Source organism: Anoplopoma fimbria, chromosome 8 (assembly GCF_027596085.1).
Source record: "Anoplopoma fimbria isolate UVic2021 breed Golden Eagle Sablefish chromosome 8, Afim_UVic_2022, whole genome shotgun sequence".
In the NCBI taxonomy this organism is placed as follows: Eukaryota; Metazoa; Chordata; class Actinopteri; order Perciformes; family Anoplopomatidae; genus Anoplopoma; species Anoplopoma fimbria.
Genome location: NC_072456.1, coordinates 20,671,483 through 20,685,131, shown reverse-complemented (window position 1 = coordinate 20,685,131; position 13,649 = coordinate 20,671,483). Strand labels below are relative to the sequence as shown.

The 13,649-nt window shown below is 40.6% G+C and overlaps 3 protein-coding genes across 3 annotated transcripts in view; all 3 read left to right on the top strand.

Annotated features, from left to right (window-relative positions):
- Window positions 1–322: 322 nt before the first annotated feature.
- On the top strand, window positions 323–5,345 carry haus8 (HAUS augmin like complex subunit 8). Its single transcript, XM_054603291.1, has 10 exons — window positions 323–446; window positions 797–861; window positions 1,645–1,706; window positions 1,864–1,990; window positions 2,358–2,468; window positions 2,559–2,662; window positions 2,821–2,979; window positions 3,458–3,599; window positions 4,099–4,240; window positions 4,974–5,345. Exons 1-10 carry the CDS (start codon window positions 382–384, stop codon window positions 5,098–5,100), a joined length of 1,104 nt encoding a protein of 367 aa, XP_054459266.1. The 5' UTR covers window positions 323–381; the 3' UTR covers window positions 5,101–5,345.
- Window positions 5,346–5,793: 448 nt separating this feature from the next.
- On the top strand, window positions 5,794–9,082 carry sac3d1 (SAC3 domain containing 1). The gene is made up of 4 exons (XM_054603225.1): window positions 5,794–5,892; window positions 6,551–6,986; window positions 7,451–7,733; window positions 8,041–9,082. The coding sequence occupies exons 1-4, from the start codon at window positions 5,864–5,866 to the stop codon at window positions 8,499–8,501; spliced, it is 1,209 nt and encodes a 402-aa protein (XP_054459200.1). The 5' UTR covers window positions 5,794–5,863; the 3' UTR covers window positions 8,502–9,082.
- A 314-nt stretch (window positions 9,083–9,396) lies between these two features.
- cpamd8 (C3 and PZP like alpha-2-macroglobulin domain containing 8) overlaps window positions 9,397–13,649 on the top strand; it is a 41,385-nt gene continuing 37,132 nt past the window's right edge. Inside the window, 3 exon segments of the mRNA XM_054602791.1 lie at window positions 9,397–10,214; window positions 12,513–12,664; window positions 13,134–13,156. Coding sequence (XP_054458766.1) covers window positions 10,129–10,214; window positions 12,513–12,664; window positions 13,134–13,156 — 261 coding nt within the window. The 5' untranslated portion in view covers window positions 9,397–10,128.

Genomic DNA, 13,649 nt, shown 5'->3' with positions numbered 1-13,649 from the left:
GTTTGCAGTTGGCATGTGGAAAGAGCTATTTATTTAGTGTTGTTATGTAAAGTTGGGCTTCAAAAGTATCATTTTGGAAGAGTTTATTACATTTGGAAGTGCTTTCTCGAGCATGATATGTAAGGTATTTTGTATTTTCTGTATGAGTTTTTGTGTTGTATCTTGACAAAGAGGGTGGTAGTTTCAGAAATCGTGTTAAAGCTATTGCAAAAAGAAAAAATACATTTAACACAGTCACTACAGCAGATGTGAGCAGACACTTTTCAGTGTCGCTTTAAATCCGCCACAAATACACAAAGAAGAAGAGCGGAACGAACGTATCCCTTCTTGTTTCCACCGGTTTATAAAAACGGGCGTACAGGCGGTTTGCTTCAAAACATTATGGCGTCGAGAAGAACATCAACAGTGCCAAGTGGTTTGAAAAGTACCTCCACCGACGCTAAAAGGTGACGTCGGTATTTTCTTCTGTCTTTTTAATCGAGTTTCGTGTAATTCTCAGATTTGTGACCAGTTTATTTTTTTAGGAGGATTGAATGTGACGTCAGAAGAGAGCTAGTCGTGCTAAGCTAGTTTAGTTAATACTCTATGAGCAGAAACGTCACCTGTTCACACTGCTGGATCAAACACACATCTAATACTTGTGCACGCCTTTGTGTTGTTGTGAATTGGAAACAATAAAGTGTTTAGCTCGTTTTCTAAAAAAAACAAAACAAAACAACGCCATCTTTTATTTTGTAATTGTTGCTCTCATTCCTGTCTTTTTCTAATTTGACTCCTTTTTTTGGTTTGTTTTCAGCTCGAAAAGTGGCAGCACTGCTAGTAAACCCAGCATCCCTGGAAATGGGAAGAAAAGTGTTAAATGTAAGTATTCAGTGTTCATAAAGGCTTGTTGTTAGTTTGAGTATAGTGCTGTCACTAATCAGACATGACACACTTACAGTACCAGTCAAAAGTTTGGACACACCTTCTCATTCAATGGTTTTTCTTTATTTTTATTTTTTTTTTTTCATTGTAGATTAATATTGAAGACATCCAAACTATGAAGGAACACATATGGAATTATGTGGTAAACAAACAAATGCTCAACAAACCAGAATATGTTTTATATTTTAGATTCTTCAAAGTAGTTGAATGAGAAGGTGTGTCCAAACTTTTAACTGGTACTTTATACTCTTAGTCTTATTCCAACAAATTCCCATACAGTTCACTAACAGTGTTTTAAAACAATCTCTACAATTATTACCTTTTATAAATCAGCTTGAATTGTGGTGATTTTAATATCCCATTGATGAGAAATTTTTGTAACAAAATCTTCTTTTTCTCTGTCCACCCATATACTCAATATGTTCCAGAACTGATATGATATACTGCTTTGTGCGGTGATCTTCAAATCTTTATAATATTCAATATCAAAAACAGTACAGTAATTGTGCTCATCTTAACTGGCTTCTTTTTTCCGAGTTTGTTGGTATTATTAAACAATGTTTTTCCTTATTTTTGAGGGAAATGTGTAGCTGATATATCAATCATATGAGATGTGTAGCTGATATCATATCAATCATATGAGATGTGTACAGATATGTTAAAATAGGTTTTTACTAAGCTTTGGCATTTCTTTGTTAATGTCTTTTCATCAATCTTTAGCAAGTGGAACCATCGTCAAGTCTCGATACATGCAGTCTGCTGAGAAGTCATCTCTTTCAAAGGTATTACTGTTTTATTTTTTTATGTTTATGTATCAAATAGTATGTGTTTCACTTGTGGTATTCCAACTCAGTAAGGATGTAGACCTGCCAATACTCTGTTGTCACATTTTTTATGTTAAACATCTGTATCTTATTGCACCCCAACAACTATTAACAGAGTAACTCATTGACCAACGAGTCTTTTGCTGTTCCGCTGAGACCTTCCTCACCTAAACCCAGTGGTGTCAAACCGAGGGTGGGCACTCCACCAAGACGCTCAATGGCCCCACAGGCTCTAGCAACATGTAAGTACTTCCTATGGTGATAACTGTGAATGTGAACTCGCACAGTTGTTCATGAGAGATGAGTTAATTTCTCATTTTGATAATGTGAATTTAAATCAATCGGCTAAGGTAATTGTAGTGTGCTCTAGGATCAATTATGTTAAACTTAAACTGCTTTAAAGAGGGTTTTTATATTTAGGTGTAAAGGCAGTTGTTGATGCTTAGATTGTGAATTATTCCCTTAAAATATTGCCGGGAAACCCAGAAATGCAAAGATGTTCTTAGTAACTTACTTGCTAATTCCCCTGAATTCTGATTGAGTCTGTAACTTTGTCAAAATGAGAATTATGGATGGCTGTTGAGTGTTTTCATGTTATTTTCCTTACAGCAATTATGTCACGAGAAACTGAGCATTCATTGCTTGGGAGAAGTATTCTGCAGTCCACTTTCTCAGATGAACACTGCTTTCGACCAAATTTTGATATTTCAGTCATTAAAGGTAAGGTGATTTAAAATCTTAACATTTTGAAAGTTATTTACAAATAAGTGTCATATAACATTTTTTTTTTTTTTTTTTAATCTCTTTAAGAAAAGACGATTATTGAAAATGCAGTTCAGCCCGAGAGAAATCCAGAGAATGATAAGAGGATCATTGAGATGCAAACCGTCTTACTGGCCTACCTCACAGCTAAGGTGAGTCAGTCTAACATATACGTTTATCTGATATTCTGCTTTGTTAAATCAGTGTACAATAAAATGTAATCATGGTCGTTTTTAGTGGCTTGTCCGCTGTGTTCTGTGGGGAATAAACCCTTTTGTCAGAGTCACATGTTGTAATCTTTTTGATGTAGATGGAGAGCAATACTGCAAAGGCTGAGGCTGAGGCAGAGGCAAGGCTCATGCAGGAAATGGAGGAAGAAGAGGCGCTGCATAATGTGGTCCAGGAGAAGAAACGTCACTACCTCCTCATGGAAAAGGACAGGCTAGTGAATGAGCTGCTGGATTTACAGGTAAGGAAATCCCCTCCTTTTGTAAGGACCTCTTTAGACATGTTGTCTCTCTGTTAGAAAAAATGTATTGCATGTTAAAATAGTCAAAAAAAAGACTGAAATTCCTTCTTTTTTTGCCCAGTGTCTTTGCTCAAGATCGTAGTGAAAGACATAACTAAAATGTTGCCTCCTTACTAAACATCAACAAACTTATAGTTCAGAAAGGTTTCTTACGTGATTTTATATTTAAACTATCCATCCCTATGGTGGAGAATCATAACACAAAAACTGAGACATTTATCACTGGAGACTCTTTGCTACTTTTGCAAACTCATACTCCATTTAGGCTTGTTGGGTCACATCTGTGTTGATTGATAATTAACTACATTTAAAACAGCTGGTGAATAGATGAATTGTATGTTAGAATGTAAATAAAAATGTGTGCGCTGTGTGTATGATATTATGAGTGCATCCTTCTAATGTTATCATGTTCCATCAGATCGCCGCTCTGACTCCTGTGGCTGAAACTGCCAAGCAATTCACAAAAAACTACAAGTCTTTCGCCACAGCTGTTGACACCACGCGACATGAGCTGCCTGTCAAGAATTTCTACATCGACGGGGACAGAAGGGAATTCCTAGGTTGTTGTTGTTACTATGATTCAAAGTTATACAATTTTTTTTTCAAAAAAACGACATTGTTAATCATAAATAAATGACTTTAACAGACAAAACAAATCTTCTAATCAGCTACATCAGGACTGTGTGTACATGTTTTGATCAGAATGTCCCTGGCAACATGACATAACAACTTTAAACATAAAAACTATGATCTAATACTCATTCCTTAATTGGTAAATTCTAATTGGTGCATGGAACTATGTGATATCACCTTTCTCCAACCTTGTCGTTTTCTCTTCAAACCTATGATATGAATACGGACTAAACAAATACAGTAATCTCTAATATTTAAAAAACTTTGACCTTGGCAGATATAAGTGTGCTGTAGTAATTTGTCGGTCATTGTACGTTATTTCCTTTTGTATGTGCTCGTGTAAACCTTAAAAGATGTGTGTCAAATGTATTTGGCATGGACTTATGACAAATATAATTATAATCCACTTGTATCTCCTCCTTTCAGATAAAGCTGAGGCTTGCCTGAAGGAGAGTGAGACGTTGCTGATGGAGTGCACAGAGGGAGATCATAAGGACAACAGCACTTCTCTAGAGTGCCTTAGAGACATGAAAACAACATCAAAGACCATCAGTCAGCAGCTGTCAGGGTAGGCACATATATAGAGAACTTGTCTTTTCGTAACCTGGTGATGCTGTGAATACTTGATCTGCTATGTGTCAACGTTTTCATCAATTATTGTCTACGCTAGGAGAATTATGCCATCGCTCGCCCATGTGTGTGCGTCTGTCAGTGTGCACCTCAGTGCCAAATTTGGGTTGTATTCATTAAATCGCACATTGTTGCAGTGGTGGTCATGGTCGTTGCAGACACACCTGGCAGAGATCTGCACCTTTCTAGTTCCCCTTTTGTTCCTTCCCAGAAGATTTCACTTTATGATATCAATGCTTTGTCATAACTGTTCATGACAAAGTCTTCTTTAAAGATATATTCATTTTGAATATATATATATCGCTGAAACAAGTAGGGCTGCCATTTTGGTCTTTGTCGACTGAGATTACTATTGTCATTTTTAATGCTTTTTTTAAAAATTCTGTATGACTTAGTTCCTAGAAACTTCTGAGCAAATCTCTCTTTCATAGATATGTCAATTAAATCAGGATGTTACACTACTAAGAATTTATTTTGTCGAAGCCAGCCCTAGAAACAAAACAGTTTCTTACTTATAAAGAACTGATCTTGGCAGGTATTCAGTACCTTTTTACATTACATTACATTACATTACAGTCATTTAGTATTCAGTACCTTTTTAAAAATGTAACCTGTCTTCAACCAGCTTGCACTTGTACTCAAACATTGTTTTTTTCCCCCCATCATTCTAGTACATTTTCAGAGCTGCTGGAGCTGTCAACATTGGTCTGCCGCCACACCATCCATGTCCAGCAGGCCAAGGAGGAAGAACAGCTCGGGACTGCAAGAACCCACCAGCTCTTCTGCCCCAAACAGTGAAGGATACCACGCAGCATGGGATACACAGTACATGCACTTTGGATACCCCCCCCCCAACCCATACTTTCCCCCATTTTACATATATTTGTACCTCTTGTGTCTTGTTTTTTTTTATGTATGCAGTCTGATTTCTTTGCAGCTGTATTGTGATGTATTGTAAATGCTAAATAATGACTGATACTTTTTAATACTTTTATTGATGTAACATTGGTAATAAATACAACTAGAACCAATAAAAAATTTAATTGAACAATTGTACGACCTTTTTAAAGCAAAGCAACAACATGCAAGAAAATTATATTCTAGTTTACTTAAATATGTTTGCAAATATTTTTTTTTGAATGTTGTCTTGCTTCTGGTGAAACAAATAGGCTTCTCTGAGAAGAGTTATAAGGCATGGACAAGTTTAAGTCCATGTTTGATTTATGTTCGCTTGATAACTGAAAACTATCACAAACTAATTAAAAGATTTGATTTAGAAGTTCAGTTATATGGATATTTATTCTATTTAATTTGTCTTAAAATAAATGTAACAGTAGCTTGTTTTTGAAATTTTTTGGGGATTTATAAAACTATACTACTTTTTTTGTATAGTTCATTTCCAAGCTCCTCCTGCCTTCAAACTTCAAACCAGGGCCGTCTTTTTATACTGCTCCGCTTCGAACCGTCGCGCCTATTCCGGATGTGACGTCACGTCAAAACAACACAGACGCGTTCTTATTGGCTGAGCCTGGGGAGTGACGCGCGGTCTGTTCTAGGACCAATGAACCGCAGGAGAGCGCCTCGTCGCATGTGAGTACATGTTGTTTTTTTTTTGTTCACATATTAAGCATTTCATGTCAAATGGCATACAAAGACACATTTTCTAATTTGTGATGATAGTTTGCTTACTTAACTTGCGTACTGTTCGATGATAGTGACGTAATTCGCGCGTTATTTGTTATTTGTTAGCAAGCTAGCTGCTGAAGCTAGCTAATGCCTTAATGGTAGTGCAGTCAACATTAGCATCTTACAGCTACCAGTAGGTTACAGTGTTACCAGATACTATCAGGCCAAATGTTGCTGCTAGAATCACAGCAATAATCAAACAACTAATTATTGCTATTTCAGAGTCACATTAATGTAAGATTGGCAGAACAAATGCAGCTAAATTAAACCTGAACTTCAAAGATGGATGGGTGGGTTGTGGTACATGGATAGGATGAAGTAGACTCAGTTTGCATACTGGTAGATAAAGGCAACTTTTAAATATATTCTGTGTTACACAAGTAAATCTATAACTTTACAGGAAAATCTAACTAGTCAGAGCAGAAGTGAGTCAAACATAGCTGTGATGTGTCCATGGGTCAGATGTCGACCACAAGAGGAGAAGCCATACTTGTTGCTTATTGTATCAGATTCCTATTGGACTACATTTCCAGCTAACAAACAACCTGTTTCTCTCGAGCAGCTCTCTCTCTCAGAGGAGGGATGCACCAGCAGGAGGAGGAGGAGGAGGAGGAGAATGGAGACAGAGGACAGAAGAACAATGGCGAGGCCAAGGCAAACCTCAGGTGAGACAGGGGGAGGAGGAGGATGAGAGACGCGAGCACCATGGGAAAGAAACCGTGCCCAGAGGGACCTGCCAGACCATGTGCCCTGCTCGTGAGCTGCGGGACCGTGAGCTGCAGAACCGCCTTCACCGCTTTGAGTTGTTGGCAGGCACGGAGAGAGACCGGCGGCCCAGAGGAGACCCCCTGCGTGCCATCAAAGAGTATTCCAGACCAGCAGCCGGGAAAGACTCGACAAACCCCACTGATCTACGTCCACCTGCAGTGTTACTGAAAACTGTGTGTTATCTTATTGATGACATCGCTGCCTCCCCTCACCTGCGTCCATGGACTGAGGTGAGTTTTCACAAGAAAACCGTAGGTCATTTATTAAGGGAATTGGAACTTTTGGAACAATTATGTTTTACTTTACGCATAGCTTCATGTAAGCATCCTCTAAAACCACACACAGTATATTTCCAGACCAGCAACCTATTCTTCGGAATACCAAAAAGGCCCCAAATGACCTTATAGCAATGAGTAAATGTTTGGCCTTTGGACACACAGGGCATCACTCATTTCATTGCACAAGCTGGGTTTTATGGTGCCTAACAGTGTCCAATGGCCATAGAATTTACGTAAATGATCTTTTGCAGAAAAACTGAGATGAAACATTAGAATTCTGGCTAGTAAATGTTATTCTGATATGGCTCATTTGTCACTTGTGCAGTAAGAAAACTGTGATGTTGAAGTTGCATGAATGAATACATATAAAACTCCTCACAACACATATTAACATAAATGTAACTTGTCACTTCCAGGTGTACAACTTCGCCTTTGATCGGATGCGTGGCGTGAAACAGGACATGATCATCCAGAGGGTCTCCGGTCTGAACTGTGTGGCCATTTTGGAGCGGACAGTGCGTTTCCTCATCTATGCCTCTTTTCGGATGTGCGGTGAGCCCCTGCGGCTCTACGACCCACGCATCAACGACACACACCTACAGGAGAATCTGAGCTGGCTGCTGGATTGCTACGCAACTGGAACAGGACCGCATCCCAACCAGGAAGAGATGCAAGCTCTTGGTCTGCTGTACAACTTAGGTTTGTCACTGTGTTTAATACAACTTTTACCTTTTTGGTGGTGCATTTGCATGCATTTTTACTTATCCTTTAAATGACATAAGCAGGCTATTAATGCAGAGATCTGATGCAAAGGTTGGTCTGTTGAGCAGTCCTTCCCAGAATAAGTTTTCGTTGGCATCAAATGTAACCCCAGTCAGTGGTTTTCACACTGAAATAATAGATTTTAAAAAGCCATCAGCAGTTAAAAAACAACAACAACAACAACAGCAAATAAATCAGATTTTAATTTCTTCATGCATGTTTACATTTTTCTTGTCTCCCCCAGGTTCAGCTCGTGCCACACAGCACATCATGGAGCTCCCCAAGCGTCTCCGCAGCTCTCCCGCCATCACACTCGCTCTTAACATCAACCGAGCTTTTCTGGAGCGAAACCCCGTACGTTTGCTCCGGTTGGCTCGGAGGTTGAACTTCCTACAGAGTTGCGCTCTGCACCGTCACCTGGTGACCTGCGGTCGAGATCTGCTTCTAATTTACAGCCACGGATTCAGCAGCCGCAACTGCCGCTTCCCTCTGGATGGACTGGCTCAGCTCTTGTCCTTAGACACGCCACTCGCAGCCCGACTCTGTCAGGCGCATGGCGTGGTGGTTAACCAGGACAACCAATTGGTTTTCTCCAAGGCTGCTTTCACTGAGCCCGAACAAGGGAAACTGCACTGCAAACTGTATCACAACATCGTGGCGACGAAACAGAGAAACCTCAGTGTTGGGAACATCATTCACGGCTGAGCTTGAGACAAATAAAAGGAGTACAACGTTAATACAAGTAAAGCGATGTTTGATTATGTATATGTCCCTCCACGGGGTGATCATTTCCACTGGCAGGGATTTAAAATGGAGTCTAGATATACGTCAGCAGTGTTTTGATCTTTCTAGTCTTGTTATTGGATTTGAGCCTTGGAGCTTCTTTCTAGGACACATGTTCAACATAAGGGTCAGGGCTTTTGTTGAGCTCTTGGCAATGCTCCAACTGAGAAAAGCTAAACTCAGGAAAACAAGTTCTCTCTTGGTTTCCGGTTTCCACTACTCCCCTCAGTCCATGGTGCTTTTTCATCCCCATCATGCACTTGGTGCCTGAATTACTTAAAGATGTGAATCACTTTTTTATAATGTTACTCTTTACTGCTCATGTTCTGTTTCATGTTATGTTGATGCCATATTGTGTTTTTTTAAAGCATTTCAGAAAACCTGTAAAAAAAACTACTGTGCAACAGTGTTCATTCACTCTCATCAAAGAAGTACCTCAGAAGCATTTAAATAAATATTTGTTACCTTTAAAAAAAAGAAATGTCTCCTTTCTCATCATTTCAACTTGGAGACTTAACTGCAGTTAAGCCCTTTTACCACTTGAGGGCAGCAGATATCTGTAGAGGACACAAACAAACATTAAAAAAAAGAATTGACTAACATTTTTGTAATCTTTCTTTTAAAAAGCTTGTTTTGTGCGTGTGTGTGTGTTTTTTTTTTTTTCTTTCTTTCTTTTTTTTATCTTTTTCTTTCACAGTTTTAAGATGTTTTCCATCGCAGAGGGAACTAGTTGCAGCTGGTAAATCCTCCTGAGTTGTCAGCCGGACCAGAAGTATGTGAAATGTGCAGGTAATTTATCGTGTTGTGAGCACTGAGGGTTAGTCATGATCCTGCAGCTCAGAAGTGAGAGGAGCTATTGAGGTGAATGGAGCGCAGCCGGACGCAGATCGCCTGCTGACTCTCTGCTGTGGGAGGAAAAAACACAGAGAGGGAGAGAGAGAGAGACACCGACTAGATCACTATGAAGGAACTATCGGGGAAGCAATAGTTTTGCACGGAGTTGTTGTTGTCTTTTTTTGTTTGTTTGTTTGTTTTTTTACATGTCAAACAATGCTTCCACAGTGACATTTGTGCTCGCTGAAGTGGGAGGACGCTTAACAATTTGTAATGCTGAAATATGAGAGAACGGAACCGGGGCGGGTGAAGGCACATGGGAGAGGACTGTCCGTGTTCTCGGGGCTCTAAAAAAAAAGGAAGAAAGAGAGAGAAGAAAAAAAAAAAAAAAAAAAAAAAAGAAGAAGAAAGATTTGCTTGGAACTGGATTTTTGGCGAAGTGGGATGATTACAAAAAAAAGTTGATCTTTTTTTTGGGTTCCGGACGAAGCTGTGCACACCTACCTACCATGCCAACCAGCCTCAATGGATAGATAGGCGGAGGGAGAGAGAGGGAGAGGGAGAGAGAGATAGAGAGAGAGCTGGAGACACACACTGATACATTTCATTTGAACTTCTCGGTAGAGTCGGAAGACCCCGAAGTCCTCCAGAGGAGGAGGGGTGGGGGGGAGAGATAAGCCGATATCCAGCCCGAGTCTCGGTCACTGAGGCCAACATGTTGCGGTGGTCTCTGACAGCTTTGAGTCTATCATGGACTTTGTTCATCTGCAACGTGAGCAGAAGTTCTGCACAAGAAAGACAGTAAGTAGTCAGTCCGTGTTGCATGCTGTGTCTGATGAAGAGGAGCGTAGTGAAGAGCTTTAAACTCTCTGCAAGCCGTTCTGATGCTCTCACACAAGAGCTGTTACATGCAGGAACTTTAAACTCAGCCTCAGCATTCTAGATACAATGGGGAAAAGTCTGTGTGGTCATAATAACGTTAGAATTATGATTGACATATGTGCAGAAAACATCTTGAATGTTAAATTACACATTTTTCCAGTGTATTAATCACTGACCTAATCTGTGAGATTGTCCTATTATGTTATATGTGAGGATTCCATGTCATTTCTGATGATAGCATTGTACTATCACAGCACCTTGCCATTGAGTTTTCCAATCACTGCTGTGTTATTGGACCTGTGATCAGTTATACAAAGTGATACATAGAAAGGTGGCCTGCTCTGATCATTTTTATTGTGATGGCTGGAATATATGCAGTTTTCGCAGAGGTTAAAAATTAAGATTAAAATCACAGGTTTGACAGTAGAATATTGAATTCATTTTATTAAGGACTTTTGTCTCTTTGATGTCATCAGTGAGGCTGCTGTGAGCAGCTCTGGAGCTTAAATCCTACCTTGAAAGATGTGTTACTGGTATGAGATGTAAACAAATATTTCAGGGGGGAGGGATTGAGTGCAGCTCTGTGAATTAACAACAAAAAAAACTGACAAATGCAAGTGTGATTTGCAAAGGAGAGCTAAAATAGTTGTTAAGTATTAAACAGCTCAGCTGAGGGTGAAATTTGGGCAAACAGGCGAAGAGCATTAAACCATGTGACTGAACTAAAAAAGAACTGGCTGTTTAAGACTTCACCTACAAAAGAGAGCACAAATCCCTCTCAGGAACTGACCAGCTCTCAGCTGAGGAGAAAAGTTGGGGGAAAAACAATGAGAAGTTGAGTACATGGAGCCATGTGACTGAAATAAGCGTGGTCTCCACCACCTGATCCGGGCTCATCCGAGAGCTGGTTAAACTCACTGTAGATCAAACGGGCAGAGTCAATTTCCTCGTATTATCTTCCTTCTCCCGAAGCCTTATTTTCCAGGGGGATTTTCTCATGACTTTCTCTCTCAGGAACTGCAGTTGCCTCCGGCTGTAATGCTGAAGTGCTGTAATGCCAACCACCTGATCCTTCTCTCAGGCATGCAATTGGGTTTGCGCTCGAGGCTTTGCTCATTCCTAATTTGTGTGATCTTCAGAAAAGTTTTCAGGGGGTGAGTTGGCATATTTGCCTTAAAAAAAACTAGAGTTGGAATTACTTGGTTTAGGGCTGAAACAAAGAAGGAAATATATAGGCTTATATTGTTTCAGGTACATAGTCTGCCACATGTGGGTGGCATAATTCATTTAGGACTGGGTCTTCTTTTCTCAAATCAGGTACCTTTTGGATACAACACAACACATCACTTTTGTTTTGTCATGTTTTTCTTGAGAAGCAAATGGGCTACAACCTCATTTCATAAATTATCCTTAAACTGCTCCTCATGCCCCTTACGTAACCCCTAACAGGCCACACTACGGATTTAGTTTAAAGGACTGAGCGTACTAGAGTCCCTAAAGCTGGCGCTTTGGTTCTGGAAAAGCGCTTTACAAATAAAAACTATTACAATTCTGTCTTTGCTACCTGTAAGATAAAGTCCCTCAGCGCCAGATGGCATATTCTTTCATCCAACTAAAACTTAAATTGGCCTTTTTTCCCCTCCCGTTGATAAGCATCAAAGAACGACCTTTGCTCTGTGACCTCTGTGACAGGCTCCTTCCCTCAATTAAATGTCAGAGTGACTGTGTGGAATCTCAGTCGTTATTTTTTCAAAACAGACGCCAAGGTTCTGTCAGAGGTGCCAGACCACCCAGAGGGAAAACTAGAGCAGAAAGCTCATTGGCCAACAGGTACCGTGTCCCTGGTAACCTATTGCAATTAAACCGGATCTCGCAGCACAAATCCAATTGGAATGTCCCTGTTTGTATGTGTGTTTGTGTTGTGTATGCGTGCAGTTCAGGGAGAAAAAGCTGTTTACCTGTGTATCATCTTGCAAGATGGTAGATCGATATTATATTTTTTCATATGCAGCAAATACACGTATGTCCTCCTCATGGCTCTTTGTTTTCTCTCCTTCTCTGTTTTGTCACCTCTTTTCCGCCTCCTCTGTGTACTCTCATGTCCTGTGCTCTCCTTCCTTCCATCTCACCTCCCTCCATCCCCTTTGCTCTCCACCTCTCTCTCTCTCTCTCTCTCTCTCTCTCTCTCTCTCTCTCTCTCCCCTGCTCTTCTCACAGGGGTTACTTGGTCGCTGCACCCTCGGTGTTTCGGGCGGGCGTAGACGAGAGCGTGAGCGTGACCATCTTCAACGCCGTCGCAGAAACACGCGTCCAGGTGCAGCTGACGGTGAAGGGACAGACGGTCGCCCACAGTCACGGCTCAGTGCTCGGTGAGGACAAAGCTACGGTTTACACTGGCACGATGCATCACTTTTACTGGGAAGCATCTGCACTTACAAGTTGAGCTATGAGACCATGAGAAAGGATGTGTAGAGATCACACAGGAACACACGATAGATTGAAGAACAACCCCGATTGACCTTTGCCCTCACCGTGTGCTTCCTGACCGGCTCTGGTTTTTCCACGGACGTTATCTTTGATCGGAGGCATCAGTTCGGCCCATCCCACCAGCCACTTTGTGTATACAGTGTGTGATTTGTTTGACAGCATCATTGATATATGGTGCTTGCTCTAACTCAGAGTGGCATTGAGATGGGCTGCAGCTGGATTTCCAGTCTAGTAGCGGTCATAGCTACTGGATATCAGTTATACAGATGTTTATACTGAGACAAAAGTAGATAAAAATGCTCAAAAATAAAAAATACCCCACATTAAAATATCTTGTTGTCTCTATTCCAGATAAAGGCACCATCAAACTTAAGGTGAGTCTAACTTAACTTCCCACAGTGATATGCACGCTGCCCCGTCCAGAGATGTGTAGCCGTTTAGCCGTGACAGCTGCACAGTAGTGAGAGCCCCCTTGTCCGTTGTGGACGCATTCCTCAGGCAACATGAAAATCAACACTAACATTATTTGTAATGCAACATCTGTCTCCGCTCATTCATTGGGAATAAGGTAACAGCCTCAATATAATACGCACCAGCTGTTGACGTGCATGTATGGTCCGCCGCCCCCGAAGGCTGGAATAGATCAATCTAGTATACACAACTCGATTCTTCCCCCTCTGTCTCTCCCCTCCCTGTAACCTCCACCCTCATTCTCATGAAATACAGTCATGTGTAGTGTGGGCTGTGTGAAAGCTTTGCATCTTCAAAGTGTTTAAATTTTGTTATTTGGCTTTTGTTCTATAAGAATGTATCAAAAATGTTGAATCAAGGTGAATTGTGTACAGCGGCCTACAGTAAACATTTAAA